The sequence below is a fragment of the Mesitornis unicolor genome, unplaced genomic scaffold (assembly GCF_000695765.1).
Source record: "Mesitornis unicolor isolate BGI_N332 unplaced genomic scaffold, ASM69576v1 scaffold48120, whole genome shotgun sequence".
Classification (NCBI taxonomy): Eukaryota; Metazoa; Chordata; class Aves; order Mesitornithiformes; family Mesitornithidae; genus Mesitornis; species Mesitornis unicolor.
The window spans coordinates 17,105-34,604 of NW_010159851.1; the positions used below are offsets into that span (position 1 = coordinate 17,105).

Sequence of the window (17,500 nt, forward strand, 5' to 3'; positions counted from 1 at the left end):
ACGGTACAGAATTTTCTTTTTAAACATCAAATAAATGCAGCTCAAGGGATTTTTTTTTTCAGTAGGGAGAGGATAATACTTTTTCAGACTTCTGGTGTAAACTCAGTTTGGATCCTCCCAAAATTCTGCCAAAGGACAACTAAAAATGCCTGGCGGAGGTTGGTTTGGGTTTTTTTTGAAAATGCGAGAAGATTGCACAATTTTTAGTAATTTAAGGAGATGGGTTTTATGGGGTGGTTTGGGTTTTTTTTATGCTACAAAGCTCCACCAGTCCCAGTATTTTACTGAGTTGGTCAGCTCTCAGCTTCTGCTGCCACCGCGCAACATCGCTGGCTGGGTAATGGTCTTGGAAACTGCATCGCCAGTGTTTCACATTTGAATTCACCTTCCCAAATCCACGGCATCATTTTTGGCCAAAGTAATGTCAGTCATTGCTGTCTGCGGCGAGTACAAAAAGGACCCCCTAATGGCAGCCATTTTTATTTGTTTCTTAAGATCCAAAGGCTGCTGAAAGAACAATTGGATAAAGTTGAGGATTGGAGGAGCTTGATTTTCTTGTTCCAGTGAAATGAAACTCCCGTCCTTTTTTCTTCCCCATCCCCTTGAAAGCTGGAGTCTGCTAGGGGGTTGTAGCTGTGTCAAAGCCGTTGGGATGCCACTGCTGATCACTTTAATTACTAGGACTAAGGAGGATAAAATTAAAAGTAGCACCATTGAAGCAGTGGAAGAAAGCTTGCCGAGATGTCGGTGAACTGTGAAATATAAAAATTGCATACCAATACATTTTTATAGGAGGGAAACAAGGAATTACATTACTTATTCTTGAAGAGTTTGTCCTTAAATGGTGAAGTTTTCCTCCCTGTGCATCCGTGTGGCAGATCTTTAGACCATTACAAAGTAATCGGGGGAAAATAACAGAGCAAACTTTAATGTCTCTTTGGCGTGTCAGGTTCATGTCAGAGGGGGAAACATTTTACTGAGTTTTCTCTTCAACTGCAGAGGGAAAAAATTGCTGTATGTGTGTTTGCATGGTCCTTTCTTGGTGCAGAGCTTCTCTTCGTGTCTCTCTTTTCTTTTTTTCTTTTTTTTTTTTTTTTTTTAGTATCTCTGTTCATACCTCCATTCCTCTCCCAAGTGCTTTCTCAAATCTAGGGTATTGATTTGATGTTAAATAATTGTTTTGTACCTCAAAACATAATCTATGTACTTTTTCAGCTCTCCATTTCATTGTTCCTTCCACCAGTGTTTCCTCTGCCAAACTCAGTAACTGAGGGTTCAAATACTGAATTGAATTTAAGCAAGAACTAGGCTGTTTTTTCTCTTATCCGCTGGTGATGATTGGCTTAATCAGCACAAACACAAGCCACAGTAATCTGTGTTTGCTTGGAGATCCCCAGGATGTTAATGACTATGCTAATAATTCAGGATACAAGTTCGTTTTCGGGAGGAGAAAAGGAGAGGGGAGAATCAGCCTGCTTAGTTTAGGGCACATTTGTCACAAGCACGTAACGCCAGTGGGCTATAGTAGATTAAATTGTTTGAGGTTAAATCACATGAAAGTCTTAATATGAATTTTGCACATTCCTTCTTAAAAGTTATTTCAGTAAAACCCACAAGTTCCTATATCTCAGGAATTAAAAATGGTAGAGATTTGAGAAGTTTTATTTCATGTAAAATTCAATGTAATTTATGTTACTGAATACCAAAGGTCAAAGTAAAATAATATCAGTTGGCTGGCTAGAAATTAAATTAAATTGATCTATCGTAGTGCATAGGAGCAGGGGGAAGGCTTTCCAGTTGTCTTTCTAATGTGTACTTTACCAAATAAGTTTTTGATAGAACTGTTGCACTGTGCCTTCTGGGAAGTTAAAGGGTGAGAAAGCAAACAAAGCCAATGTGCCATCCTGCTGCCTTGCAGGGCCCAGACAGAATTGGCTTTCCAGGGGAAGGACATTAGTAGAAAAGTAAATCAAGGCAATCTGATAGGGAATTAGGGTTCTGTCACTCAGAGACCAGATATTGTGCTGTGTCCATATACTTTGTTTACTGTAGGGTTTTATGAGTTGTAACCTGCCCATGCAAGCTGTTAATGAGGCTAAATCTTGCTGCTTGAGGATTGAATTACAGCACACCTCTGGGCTAATGGTTATAAACAGAAAGTCCCATTAGGGCTGCATTCTGATTCAGTCATTTGCATTTTTTCTATTGTGACGAGAACAATGCTGAGTAAATAGCTACAAACAAACAATTTACATGGAAATGGGTGAAATGTACCTAATTAGTATTCTGCGCTTGTTTTATTAATGATTGCTTAAACTAAATAGCACTTAGCAGCAGCTCCCAGCAGCATCTGCAGGTGTGGGATGCTCAGCTTCTGGGTTGGTGGGAAGGCTGCCAGGACAGCTCTCCAAAAGTAGGCACTTTGTTATATTCCACTTCGTTCAGGTCAGCTGCCTATACCTGGATTTTATATTGGCCATTATGTCAATGAACTTATCTGCAGATTTGACTTAAAGCCAAACACTGACTTTGTTGCACTTACGAGTGTTTCTAATATTGAGGGGAGGGGGTAAACAGTCCTAACTTTGAAAAACTCGTACTTTTGAGGTGAAAACTGAAATGCTTTCCTTATGGTTCAATGTATTCCTGTAGAAATGTTTAAGCACAGCTTTTAATACTGTATTATTTAGTATGATAGTTTAGTAGTATTTTCCAAAATTTCATGCTCTGGAACTTTGCTCATTTCTATAACTGAAATATTATTATGCTTCTAAGATAGTTGTGGGTGTTAGTGACAAACGTTTTCTGGGATGGTTCCCATATGATCCTTTTAGCTCCTGACCAAAGCCCCGCTAGTAGGGTGTTTTAAAGCAATGCAAAGTCTTTTCTTCTCTGGTATCTATTGTTCTTTTGTTAACTGTCATTAATTAATTTATTTAATAAGTATTTTGTGCCTCAAATTCGATGTTACTTTACACTTTGAAGTCAGCTTGGTGATTGGAGTAACTGAGAGCAACATATGGCTTCTCATTTCAGTTCTGTGAGAGGATATTACTCAAACAAGTAATTCAATTTGGTAAAACCATTTTATAGCCATGGTAAAACTTTTTGTAGTTATTACTTTGAAATAAAAGTTCCCGAGAATTTTCATCAAGGTATCTTTCTAGAACATAATTTACAAATGCTTTTAATTGCAAATAATATGGTTTCTTATGCATTAGTAATTTGGGGAATGCTTTAAAAAAAATCTGATTCATAGATGTCTTTAAAAACTGTGGTGTGACTCCCAACTGATATCGAGCATCCTATTTATAATGTGGGCCAAGCACCATGCTGTAAACCAGTTACTATCATGATGATCAGATTGAGAATGAAATTGCATTTCTGTCAATTACTGAGTTGGCAACTGTTCAATATATCTTAGCAGCAAGATGAAGAGCGGCGTCGGCAGCTGAGAGAGAGAGCTCGTCAGCTAATAGCAGAAGCTCGATCTGGAGTGAAGATGTCAGAACTTCCTAGCTACAGTGAAATGGCTGCAGAAAAGTTGAAAGAAAGGTCAAAGGCATCTGGAGGTGAGCTGAGGAACCTTGTATCTTATTCCTATGGCAACCTAGAAACCAGAGAAGACCTTTTTGGGTATCACTTTTATTCACACTTCAAAATGTTCTTGTGGGTAATTGTTGTTCATCAGGTGCACATATCAAAAGACCTGGCTGTAGATACGTTTCCTGAATCAGAGTTATGTCACTTAATTTCCAGCAGTTAAAGGAAAAGCTTACCTGTGATTGAAAGAAAAAAATGTTATGTGAACAAGTAGCTCGTATTGGCCCATTACTTACAGATTTGTTGTTACCCACAATTACTTAGAATTTTATGAATGTTGGTTAAAATCTCTTCAATATGTATTTTTATATACAAGCATGGTCATAATTTGGTACAACATATCATTAGAAGTACTTAAGAAACTTTACTTTGTATTGAATGTGTACAAAAGGCTGCTTGGAAAGGGAATTTTAAAGGTGGCCCATGGGAGGTGGAGGCAACTACCTTTTGATTTTAAATGACAGTCTTCTGACATACCACTTGCCTTTACAGGTTTTGAGGTGTAATACTGCTATGATGTTTGACTTTGAAATGTCATTAAAATTCATATACCTGCCAGTGCCACAAGCTAGAGTAATGTAGTGTCACTCAAACTCAAATGGGTGCAGAGCACATGTTTCAGTAAAGGCTTCTTGCTCTTTTAGTATCTTCTACATATTTTAAGGGGAAATTGTGTTTCTCATACTGACACATAATTTCATAAGCTAAAGTGTCAGGAAAATCCAGCTTTACATTCACAATGTACGTAGATTCAACAACAATATTTTTTGCTTCTCTACTACATGTATTTTATATACATATATATTTAAATATAGTCTTATTGGATCCTAAACCCTACACCTCAGTTTCATTTAACACCAAAGAGAAAAACAGTTAGTTGTACGTCTCCCTTTGGGTCTGGTCTTCAGTTTTCCTCTCTGCCTAGTAAACCATGCTTGCCAACATAATTCTCTTTCATGGTAAGTAGGGAAATTACATCCTTGATGGGGAGGGAGTAAGACAGGCTGGGTAAAATGGCACAGTACTTGTATATTAGGTAGACTATGGTGTTCTTCATCCCTCTTCACAGTTTATGACTCCCCATCCTATGTTATTTAATTACTTCCTCCTTGCTATTTTTTCCATGCCTGTACATAGCTGTTCCTGCCTTCTCTTCCCTCCAAGTAAGGTGCACTTTCTGGGTATATCCTGAGCACACAGCTGGGTAGTAGTTACCCTGTTTTGTCGCAGTGACTCACCTGTAGTGTTGCTAAATATTGCAGTATGCTGCTTTCTGAGATGTGACCTTCTCTGTTCATACTTCCCTCTGAATTTTGCCTTTTGTTCTTCCTTCCCTTTGTTCAGTCTATAAACAGTCTCAGAGTAACTGTGCACTGTGCCATATATATATTAAAAAATGTATTTCTGTATAAAGATAGCAAATACACTCAGAGGGTTTCAGTGTTATGAAAGAATGAGACAGTATCAGTACTGACAGCAACTTATTTATGAAGTTATCACCACTCTACCCACTGGATTTTATGTAGTATAACAATGTCATCGCTTTCTACTTTTGCATGTGCTTTGAGTCGTCTCCTTGGTTCATATTTCCTACCTTGATTTTTACTTTTTTATGCGGTAGTCCAGCCAAGCTATTTGAACTTCTCTTGGACTTCCAGTTTTCATTCCCTGTTTCCTGTTATTCCTCTTTGCTCTTTCCATGACAAATGCATTTTATAGCACTTCCTTCTACTTATTCATTCTCAAAAAGCTTTCCTTATGGCACATCTTCCACAGACTTCTACCACACCACTGGTAACACCAGGTGCCACACTAGGTCTCCACTCAAGAAATTAATTCTTTTAAAAGGGAGTGAAATGGCACCAACACTTTATAAACCAAATAAATTTATCATTATTTCTGGGTTAAGCCTTTTTCATTTTCTGATTTCCACCAAAAATAGGATTTAATAGACAGTCTCCTTATTACAACTGGATTCTGAATATTGCTTCTAACTGCATTCACATGTAGTAGGTTTTTTCTGTGTATAGTCCTGTATTCCCTATACAATACCCAAGACAAGCTTCTAGTAATATCTTGTGTCTTCCAAGCTCTCTTGTCCATTATGCTTCATTAATCTCTTCTTCTGCATTGATTGCTACATTTTAATTTACATAAAGGGAATGTACCACATCATTTTCCTCTCTCTCAATTCAGTTATTTCAGAAAAAAGATTTCAGCTTTGAGATTTTGGAGTTTTTAAAGACTAACTTCTTGCTCACTATTATAAGTGAAAATGCGATCTCTTTCAGTGTTTCTGTATGCTTACTAAGAGTTTCATGCTTTGACACTGGTGCTACATTCTCTGTTAAAGGACTTTATTTAATCATGGTCTGAAAAACTCAAATGCCTGTGGCAAGTTGAAACTTTCCTGGATAAGCAGCATCCTCTGCTACAAAACCCAGTCTTTTTCATAGGTTATTTGGCATATGAGACAGAAAATACATCTTCCTGCCAACTGCCAGAGGGTTTGGGATGGCAGGTTCGAATTTATTAGATGTCCTACTAGCTTCAGGCTGATAAGCGGATACCTTGAGATGGGTCCAGAGACAGTATTGAGATAGGAATCCAAATATCTTCCCTTTTCCCAGCAGCGACGGGACAAAGGAATTGAATTCTTATCTAGGTATTGTCCCCGTGCAGTGGGACACCCGTCTACTCTTCTGGAATTTGGGTAGTGTGTTTTCTTCACTCTCTGGCACGTCTCCATCCGTTATTTGGGATGACATCTTTGTGAGGATGTGGCTCGGATCTGGAGGTGTTGAGTAAGACAGCATTGAAGGGGGACAATAGAGAGGACAGGGGGCAAGACAAGCATGGTGTGAAGATGCTTTGGTGAAAAAAGTGCCAAAAATTGGCAAAACTGGAAGGGAAGAAGAGAATGAACAGAAGAACAGCTCAGAAAAGAGGTGTTAGAGGAGCAGGGAAGGAAAAACACAGGAGAAGTGGCATCCGATTGTATTGCAAGACAAAAAAAGTTTTCAGAAATTTTTGAATTAATAACAAAAGCTGGAAAGGTGTACTGCAGTTAAAAAGCTTGCCAAGAGAGCAAACTGGCATTGCGTTGCACTTGTATGCTTAAAGTTTTCAGGGTACAATACAGGTTTTACTTCTGAGGCAATGATTTGGAGGGAATGTGCAATGGTAGCTCAGTTACTCATCGTGCTTAGTCTCCAACTCATAAAACAGTCTTAAGTCCTTGATTTTATATTTTTAACAGGCAGTATTTATATCTGTTGGCAGTTACTGCTGTGCTTTCTTGTCCTGACATCTGATTTCGTGTATGCGGAACCAGTATTTCGACTCTGCATTTCTTCCATTCCCCACCTTTGCTTCCTTTATTAGTGTTCAGATGCTCCTGTAACATCCTGTAGCCTTAAAGTGAACTCTTTACCTGAAAGTAAATAGGCTAAATATCTGAATGTTCACAAGACTGAAGGATTTTCCCAAGGCAATGCTGGAGGCTGAAGGCATCTTACCTAAGGAGCAAGTTCTCTTCGTGCAACTCCAGCGGCATCTTACATGTGCTTCTCCTACTAATGTGATCCAACCCCCATCAGTGCTTTTCCTTCTCTGGAAAAATTGTTCCTTTTTAATTTTGTTTAGAAATTGATGCAGCCTGCTGCAACTTTTTCACATGTGGACAAGCTTAAACCAAGTCAAGAGAGTATCAGTTTAACTGCAAATTAAGCCTGAACTTAAGCCAAACAGTACAACATGTGAGCTATACAATACCTCTGGATCTTTTTTCCACCAATATTCTGGCATTTCCATTTGGTTCCAAAAGATTCTTATTTCACTCTCTTCAGTCCAGACTGCAGTACAGGCTGTGTAGGTAACAGTCAGTGCTTTTTAGTTGTTGACTTAATTCTTTATCTTTAGTTTTGTTCATTTCTTCATGACATAGTAAAGCTCTGCTCTCTTTCTAGGATCCACATTTACATACTTTTCAAGGAAGCAGTTCTTTAGTACTCTTCTAAATATGTGCCCTGGTTCTAGACCAAGTGCTTTAAGTTTTTCACACTAGTAGTTTGTTCTTTTCATAAAAGATACCTGTTATCTCTCAGTCATGTTTTTCCTTTTATAATTTATAATTGCAAAATCTTGTACCATGCTCCCTAAACACATTTCCTTTTTTAATACACTGAAAGAACATTGGACTGGAAAAAAGAACTCCTAGAGTAGTTTAAAACAAGGAATTTCTGGATTTTGAAAGATATTTGAAAATTTCTGAAATTACTTCAAATTAATGCTTTTGATTTGCTTTATTTTAAAGTGTAAATGTCCTAATAATCATATTCAGTCGAAACCTGCCAACTTTAGATGAAATACTAGGTCAGGTCATTATCTGACACTAAGAACTGGTGTCTTCAATATTCCCATCACTTTTGTTACCTAAAATGGTGGTGTCAAAGACAGTGCCTCTGATCTCATCTTGCTATATTAAATTAAAGAAAATAAAATAATCTAATATAAGCATTCCCTTAGTATCCAGCAGTCTTAAACCCTGTCATCTTGTATAGATTGTTTTGACGCATCCAGCTTCCCACTGGATGAGTGGTAGTTATGAGCTGACCTTGTGAGCTGACTTCTTTGGTTGCTTTGGAAAGTCATTGCCTGCCTCTACGCTTGAGGTGGGTTTGATTTCCCTCTGCTGCTGTGAGGATCCCTCTTTTCTTTCTCTTCCCCCTCTTCCAGGGCTCCATGGCCCTTTGCTGCTGTTAGCCTGGTCATGCTTTCAGTGTGCCACCATGAGCACCAGGATACATTTGAGATTACCGTGGTCTGAATGCCACTGAATTTCTCTGACACCATTGTGAAGGATTTGAAGTCATGTGACAGGTCTAGCTCTTCATTAGAAAGAGTAGAGATGCTTTGAAGAAAATTCAAAACTTCAGAATTGTTGCAGTTGCTGCTTTACCATTCTCTGTTTTCTCTTCAGTCTGTTTTTTACCTATCCCTTTCTCCACTTCATGATGATCGCACTGTGCCTAACCTACTTTGTTCACCTACCTACCCACTACCTGAAATAATTAGAGTCCAGATCACAGAACCATCTGTGTAAATTTAAATGGGAACACAAAGGATGTTGCATGGAGTCCTGACTGTTTCTGCCCACCCAGTTGTACACCTGAAGCACCATCTGTCAAGTCTCAGGCCTGGTCATAGATTCTGGTTTGGCAGAGGAGAAATGTTCTTTTTCATCCATCCGGCTCAAAGTGGGCCAATTTGGAAGAAAGCTGACTCTTCCAGGGACCATTAAGAATTGGTGGAGAGAAACCATGGGAAGTCATGGTGGTCAGCTGAAACGAAGGGATCTTGCTTCACAGACTGCTGCTCCATCATACACACAGCAGATGTTGAATAAGAGACTGAAATGGAAACTTCTTTGTTCCTGTCTCGCAGCAAGAGTCTTACTCTGAATCGGCAGAGCTCTGCAAAAGTTGTTGATTAATTACAGAGGAGTTGAGGGAGCAGCTGGTTGGAAATGAGTAGCAGACATATAAAATAGTCAACAGGCTCCTGAAATAGGAATTATAGGGACTGTGCAGTGCTGTACTCGGCACTGGTGAGGCCGCACCTCGAGTACTGTGTTCAGTTCTGGGCCCCTCACTATAAGAAAGATGTTGAGATTCTAGAGCGTGTTCAGAGAAGAGCCACAAGGATGGTGAGGGGTCTGGAGAACAAGCCTTATGAGGAGCCGCTGAGGGAACTAGGGTTGTTTAGCCTGGAGAAGAGAAGGCTGAGGGGAGACCTCATCACCACCTACAACTACCTAAAAGGAGGTTGTAGAGAGGTGGGTGCTGGTCTTTTCTCCCAGGTGATGGAGGATAGAACAAGGGGAAATGGCACCAAGCTGTGCCAAGGAAGGTTCAGGTTAGAGATAAGGAGGGAGTTCTTTACTGAGAGGGTTGTCAGAGGCTGGAACAGGCTGCCCAGAGAGGTGGGGGAGTCACCATCCCTGGATGTATTTAAAGAGCGGGTAGACGAGGTACTTAGAGATATGGTTTAGGAGGTAGACAGGAGCGGTTGGACGTGATGATCTCAGAGGTCTTTTCCAACCAAGCGATTCTGTGTGATTCTGTGATTCTGTGAAAAAGGTAAAGAAAAGAAACAACTGATGACCTTTTTGTGTACAGTGTGGATCTGAAGTGCAAACTTTGGGTCTGGGGATGAGATTTAGTGTATTCCAAAGACAGACGCTGAGGGAGCAGCACCAAACTTTCCCAAACTTCTAGTACTCACGTTTATGGTATCTTGGTGCTATATTTAGGATCTTTTTTGTTTATATGGAGTTTGAATGTACCAATGTCCTGTAATTTTAATTCATATTTTTTCCTATTATGCAGTGTTTTAAAGTTCCTTTAGTTACTTTATGTGTCTTCTTTCTCCAGACACACTCCAACCTTCTCTTTTTAGTTATTTTTACACGCATGCATACATACATAAGAAAAAAATATTTGTATAGGTCTGAACAAGTGTAGATAGCATTTGATATGAGACTTAAAAGTGAGTAAATACAATGCAACTACATGCTTTGAAAGCAGTAATCTAGTCTTTATGGACTTTAATTTCATTATATATTTGTATTGAAAATGTGAGTCAGGACTTTTTCTGGGTTCTGCTTCACAATTCAGCACTTGCTATTTGATCTTCCTCAGGTTACTTACTCTTTCTGTGCCATAATTTGCCTACATCATCATCATAACTGTAATTATAATAATCGCCTACTTCATAAAACCTTATGGGGCTCATTTACAAGTGATATTCATAAGCTGCTCTGAGAAACTTGGTGGAAAGATCCCATAAAAATATAAAGTATAATTACAATTATTCTTTTATTTAAAATGTATGTAGCTTGCAAACAACACTGATTCAAAGTGATGCAGTAAGGCAGAAATATGTGAGTGTGCTCTTGCTACACCTGAGGTCAGTGCTAAGCATGGTATTCCATACAGGTGGTGTTTTTTCTCCTTGTATCAGAAGTGGTAGGAGACATTAACACCTAAGCAAGGTACAGTGATCACCAGTCTGTGACATTCTCTGCAAAGTAAGGAGTAGCAAGTCTGACCGAGCTGAGAACTCAGTACCAGGAGCTTCTCTCTAGAGACTGCAGCTCTCAGGTCCTTCTGCTGGCCAGACCCATCCAAACCTGCCATATGCCAGCTTCAGCACCCATTGTGTGTTATAGCGAACTGGGAACCTAGGGGAAATTATCTTGACTCAAGTTATAAGGAAAAGCACATGTGCTTTTCAGAGTTAGCCAGAGATTCAGCGCAGAGAACAGCCACTGCGAAGGCCAGACTCTTCCTTTATTGTTGCAGGAGTTTCCAGCAGAGCCCCCTGTGTGTATATTGAATTGCATCAGTTTAAAGATAAATCCATGAGTGGACAGAGTGGAGTCTCCTTCCAGACTTATTTAATGATTTGCATTTTTATCATAACTCCGCTTGTTCTCTAAAGCATTCATTTTTTTAAGTGATGTGGTGCATGTACATAAGAAAATACTAACCTTAATGCTGTGTGTTCCTACAGATGAGGATGAGGATGATGATAATATTGAGATAGATACTAACGAGGAGGTTCCTGAATGCTCTGTTACTGGAGTTGGAGATGAGCTTACTAACCTAGAAAATGACCTTGATTCAATGGGTAATTTAAATAATGGCTATTTTGTGTATTTTGCATGACTAACACTCCTTCATCACATAAGTACTGATGTGCTGCTTCTCTCTGTCATAGCTTTATTCCTTTGTGCCTTTTGAGGTCTTTTAAACCCTAATGCTTATTTTTTTTCAATATTTTGCATTCCTGTTTAGTTGAAATTTAAAATCAGCAACAAAATAATTATTTCCAACAATGGCAGATTTAAATGTCTTTTGCTGTTTGATGGGCAAGGGGCCTCAGGCCAGATTTGTAAAGCTGAGCCACCTGAAATCACCCTGCCTGGATTGTCCCAGCAAAGCAAGGTGGGCAGAGGAATGAGTGGTCCTGTTGGTGAGTACAGCTGCCGCTCTCTGTACATCCTGGCCCATCTGCTCAGTGAAGAGAAGAAAACGTTTCTCCGTGTTTCCAGGTAGACTTGGTATCACTCCATTTCCTTCCTGAGGACCAGTTCTTGCATTCATACTTTGTTGCTCAAGTGAGGACACTTGAACAGAATTAGTCCTATTTACTTTACAAACTTCAAATAATAGATTTTTAATAACACATTTTAAAAGCATTCCTATTCTTGTAGAAATGCTTGTATCATCATATCGCATGCTGGTCAAGTAGTAATGAATCATAGTAGCCGTATTTCCCCTTTCAAAAATTGTAATCAAGTGAAACTGGAGTTCAAGTTCCTCTACAGATGCTGAATATGTCAGGATCTTACAACTGGGGGGCTTATTTTAAAAAACGAAGGTAACTGCCCAATGGTAAGGAGCAACTCTGCTCACAGGGAGTTGCTGAAGGAGTTTGTTCTCTGTACAAGCCTGCCAGTTACCAGCAGCCCTGGGGAATGCTGATGACCTCCTTAGTGTGGTGTGCTTCTCTGCTGGGACATTTCTGCTCACTACAAGTTAGCTTGAGCCGAGAGAAGTGTAGCAAGCACAGGACAGCACTGGGGAAAAAGGCAGTACAAGAGAGAACTTCTTTCAGCATCCTATGGTAACCATATGCCAAGTGGACCCAAGTGTGTAGCCCATAATATATTAAATCAAAACTCTTCATTTGGTGTTTGCTCTTCGTAAATTAAACTGACAATGATGTGTATGTAGCACTTTCTAGTCTTTTTTGAGTGCAAAAGATTTGAGTCATGTCTTTTTTTTTTGACTTGAGGATTTCAAAACACATGAGAAAATATATTTAGTGTTTCCAGCATTTGAATTAAACTGATTTAGAGCAGAACCATGTCAAATGGTTTTCCAATAAATATTGGTTCATTTTAGGAGAAACAGAAAATCAGTAAATGAATATTCCTGTCACGTGTCACGTAGCCCCAGTGGCTTGCCAACATTTATTTCTCTGAGGCTTTTTTCCTGAGAGGTACCTTTTCAGAGATACAAACTCACTATCCAATGCTTCATTTCCACTATGGGAAGACATTCTGGAAAAAAACCTGGGACATCATTTTGCAGTTCAGTCTACACAGTAGCTAGAGGTACAAACAAGTAAGGAAGATGATGGGCAATAATAAAGTAAGCAGTCTAATGCTGTGATAGAAATCAGTGTACACGGATTTTGGTGGAATTCTGCCAATTCATACCAAGTTCTAATGAAGGCTGAATCTCCTGGGAGCACCTAAACGCAGAACTGCAAGGGACATTTCACATTTGAGATCATCATGGCCATCTTAATTAATTGGACCCCTGCTGAATCTTTGTCCCTCCCATCTCTCTCAAGAAGAGAAAACCTTTCTTTTAGTTTTATTGCCAGTTTGTTGGTTTTAAATATTGCATCTGTCTGTATTTGTCAGTACTGCTACCATATGCTGCTGTGAATGTATCTGATAAAATGTGAACCTCTTATATCATAGTTATTACTTGATGTTTATGTATAAACCCATGAGAATGTGCATGTACTTACATGTGAGCCTCAATTAAGGACACCCTGATTGGGTGTGCCAGAGGAAAGGGAAACTATCCTTCGTCATAACCCAACCCAGCCTGTTGCTGCTGGAGGCAGGCATCATTTGATTGCCAGCATGCCAAAAATATTTTGGCTAACATGAATCGGAGCACTCCAAAATGTGGAAGTAGCTGTGCGACAAAACAGTCACGGCTCCACTTCCCACACCAGCTAGAAGTTACCAGCCCACGGTGAAAATCTCAGGCTGTGTCTATAGAATAACATAGCAACTGCTATTTTTTCTGTTTGACCTAAGGCCCGGATGTACGTGCATAATATGTGCAGGTGATGCTGCATTCACTCCAGGAGTGATTGCTTGCGTGGTGCTGCACGTAGAGTGCGTCTGGGGGCTTCTGTGCCAGCATTATTCTGCCTTCCTACCCAGGGTTAGCTCCACAGACCTGTGCTGCAGTTTGTTGTTAACACCTTTCTCCTTGCTATATGTGTATTTGTAGGTAACTCTGTGTAGGTGTGTTACAAATTCATGTAGTCAATGATTGCGTACAGAATGAGCATTATTGGGAGGTAAAATTCTCTACTATTATTTCTTTGGTCTCTCATCCAAGTTGCTAAAACTTATGAAAAAAAAAAATTTGTGGCTTGAACAGACTTTGAGTCTGTGCCTTTGATGCAGTTATGAAGCATTTTGCAGCTCTCCAAGCTTCAACATACTCTATAAAGTGTAGTAAAATATTACTACAAAGCTGTCTCTTTTGATACTACAATTTTAATGTGGAGAAGCTGTGCCAAGAAGCCTTAGGATAATTTAGTAGTTCACAAACTTGAGAAGTTATCAGTACTTAGAATATGTGATAAATTGTTATATGTAATTCTAAAATAAATGGCTCTTGAAGTATGGATTTATGCCAAAGGATAGGTATGTACAGTTTGGGAGTAACTTAAAGTAAACATTGTCTACTTTCTGTGTTTTTTCATTTACTGTCTTCAAACATGTATTTCAAGCACATTTTGTTTAACTGAGTGCTACATATATTTTTTGAGAAAACGTAGGCATTATCTATGTACATTATACAAATCTTTGCCAATCTGAATCACAAAAAGTCCTAGTTTTTACTTTTTTAGTTTGAAATGGTAGCAAAGTGAATGAAATCTACCTTTGAAATTGCTACATTGTTGTAACGACTCTGCATTTAAATGCATCTCACTCTGTTGTATGTGGTATTTGCATATTTAGCAGAACAAAACAGTAAGTTGGTGGATTTGAAGCTGAAGAAGCTCCTAGAAGCTCAGCCACAGGTGGCAAATTCATTCTCCAGTGCTGCTCAGAAAGCTGTAACTGATAGTTCAGAGCAAGACGTTAAGGTAAGTTTTGATCAATGCTTTTGTCTCAGTACCTGCATGTTCTGATTTCGGGTTTGTACTTCATGAGGAGGAAAATGATTTCTTATCAAATCCTTCACAGTGAGCAACACAGAAAATCTTCATGGCAGTGTAGATGCATAATTCACAATGCACTGGGTTTTTTCCTGTTGATTAATTAACACATTTTTCTTTTTTTTTTTTTTTAAGTCTTGATACTTGTCATTGGCATAACAGTAAGATGTATAAGAAGTGTTTCTCAGTTCTTACTGCTCAGGTTGTCATTTAAATCAGAAATACAGCACAGGCTCCATCCTGCTGCTGGTACAATCAGCAGCAAGACTTTCCCTGACTTTAACAAGAGCAAGATTGGACTGTTAGTGATTTGCTTCCCTCCCAAGCCTGAACCTCTGTTTTTTCTCCATTAAAATTAAGCTGTAGTACACTTTAAAGGCATACTTGGGTGCTTGACAACGAGTGCTTCTGAGAAAAATAGACATGAGTATGCAGTGTATGCGGTCGTTTTGCTTATTCTTAACGTTCACCACTTCAGCATAAAATGCGCACCAATAGATTTTCCATTTCATTTTCTTAATTAGACTCCTTGTGTTCTTACTATTTTTTTTTTAAATAGTCCCTGTATGTCATTAATATCCCTATGGCTCTGGGGCACTTCCAGTTGAGTATAACTTTTCACCCACCTGCAGTCTGGGGGGAAAGCACTGCTGACTGAAAGGATTTCCTTCCCCAGATACAGAGATGCTTTGAAGTCCCAAAACAATGACTTTCATTGCTTTTCCCTTACACTGTCGGTTCCTATAAATTGGTGATGAAAGTGTGTGGCAGCAGCAGAGGACTTTCGGTCTCTATCTTTGAACAAAAGGAAGCCTGGATCAAGTCTGATTTTTGCGTTCAATTTAGCTTTCTGCAGTGGATTTAATGCAAAATGAAGCTGGCCCAAGAATAATACAATGGATTGAAAAGGCTAACTGAATTAGTAGGCTTAGAGGAATACATTTGTAAAGTGGCAGAAGTCTCCAGTCATAAAAAGGTTTCTTAAAATGGGATTTACTGGCTAATCACACTGATATTTTAGCATGTTGCCAGGCCTAAAAAATTAGTTGTGTTTGTTTGTTTTGGTAAAGTCTCTAGTTTAGGCTGTCAGATGGTTATTGTGCTAATAACAGGAAACCACCTTTTATTTAACCAGAATCATAACCACCCGATTAGTGCAGCTGAAAAGTCATCCAGGGGGTATAAGCAATACTTTTTTAAGCTTAATTCGACAAATGACACACAGGCCGCTTCTTAGGGTAATTTGGTGTCACCTAACATGATTAAAATGGTATTTGTCTTTACAAAAATCTCCTGTGAAGCAGTTGATTCTTTTAAGGTACTCCAATGAAAGGTGCAACTTAACAGTTTATCTCTGTGCACCTCTTTCTAAGGAAGAGTTGGAAAGCGGCATTATAAGGAATATATGGTGTCCATCTGTTCTCATGGAGCTCTCGGCATTGAGGTGGATTTGTTTTTTAATAAAATGCAGTTTACACATTTCTAAATGAGGCATTCTGTGTTTGTGGAAAAGGATAAACTGTTACCTTCCCTTGGGGATTGTGTATCCCCGGCCTCCTTCAGGCTAGAGAATAGGCCATTGGAGAACTCCCTCATTACCAATTGTCTCAATGCAGAGGAAGGGCAAAGTCTTGGTAGCTTTTGATAACCAGTTTCAGCATTCAGCAGGCTTAGCTATTAGTCATGCATCTTAGCCTTTCCCTATTTACTTTCAAAACACTTAATAAAAATAATAAAAGATTAGGTATAAAATGAAATATTTGTTTGGTACACAGCACCTCGGTATCTGCAGTTTCCATACACTGCGGTGGTTCAGTCTTCTGGGATATTTCATGCTGATAGAACCATTTGAATTTGTTACCAGTATTAACATAGGAAGCCCTGGAAAAGATAATTGTAGTTTCCTTAGCTGTAAAGGGCTTACTTACAAATCTGGCTTTGGAAAGTTATAGCTGATGAAATGCAGTTCAGTGGGGTAGTATTATAATCCTGCCTTTTAGCCTTCATCCAGCATTAGTGGTTTATCTCAATGGGCATAAAATTAGAAACTAGTTCTTCTTGTCATACAAGTCTGTGGGACTACAGAAAACGACAGATTTCTTTACCGGGCAGGGAGACAGGCTAAAGGCAACACGCTTTTCAAATGATACAGATCGTGTTCAGGGGTAGAGACACTGCTACTTGGCAGCAGCATGCGCAACACTTGGCAAATCAAAGTTGCAAAGGAGTGATTTTTCATTTAAAATCAGAATCGCTGGCAAATACCACTCACAATTAATAGGTCTGGCTGTTAAGTAAGTAGAGTCCTGCATGAGGGTGCCCACATAGCAAAAAGCCACTCGTTGCCACCACACATTAAACAAACAAAAAGAAAAAAGAAAAAAGAAAAAGAAATAAGGAAAAAAAACCACAAAAGAAAAAAAATGGAGAAGGTAATCACTCTTCTCCTTTTTTTTCTACAGCTGATACTTTCATCCTATATAAACTGCAGCCCGAGTTGTGAAATCCTCTTTGCAAAAGCTGCGTCCTGTCCCCTCGCCGAAATGTACCTTTCGAATTCGTGTCTTCCCGTTTGTAAACAAAAGAAACTGTTGTGTGTCTGGTTTTTTTCCTAGCAGAACGGAACAGAGGAACATCGTGCTGAGCGATTACAAAAAGCAGCAGAGCGGTTTAGAAATCCCGTTGTGTTCAGCAAGGACTCTACCGTCAGAAAAACTCAGCTCCAGTCTTTCAGTCAATATGTGGAGAGCAGACCAGGTAGGAGAAAATATAAAACCTGTTTTCCCATCTTATGATTTAATAATATTTAACAATAAATATATGAAAACCTGATAGTGTAAGTCCACATTTC

At 39.1% G+C, this 17,500-nt stretch overlaps 1 protein-coding gene across 1 annotated transcript in view; it reads left to right on the forward strand.

The window, feature by feature from the left end:
- EHBP1 (EH domain binding protein 1) overlaps positions 1 to 17,500 on the forward strand; it is a gene marked incomplete at its 5' end in the record, with an annotated part of 64,712 nt that overhangs the window by 15,282 nt on the left and 31,930 nt on the right. The window contains 4 exons of the mRNA XM_010188015.1: positions 3,425 to 3,572; positions 11,179 to 11,295; positions 14,450 to 14,577; positions 17,268 to 17,406. Of these exons, the coding sequence (XP_010186317.1) occupies positions 3,425 to 3,572; positions 11,179 to 11,295; positions 14,450 to 14,577; positions 17,268 to 17,406 (532 nt within the window). The remainder of the gene's footprint in view (positions 1 to 3,424; positions 3,573 to 11,178; positions 11,296 to 14,449; positions 14,578 to 17,267; positions 17,407 to 17,500) is intronic.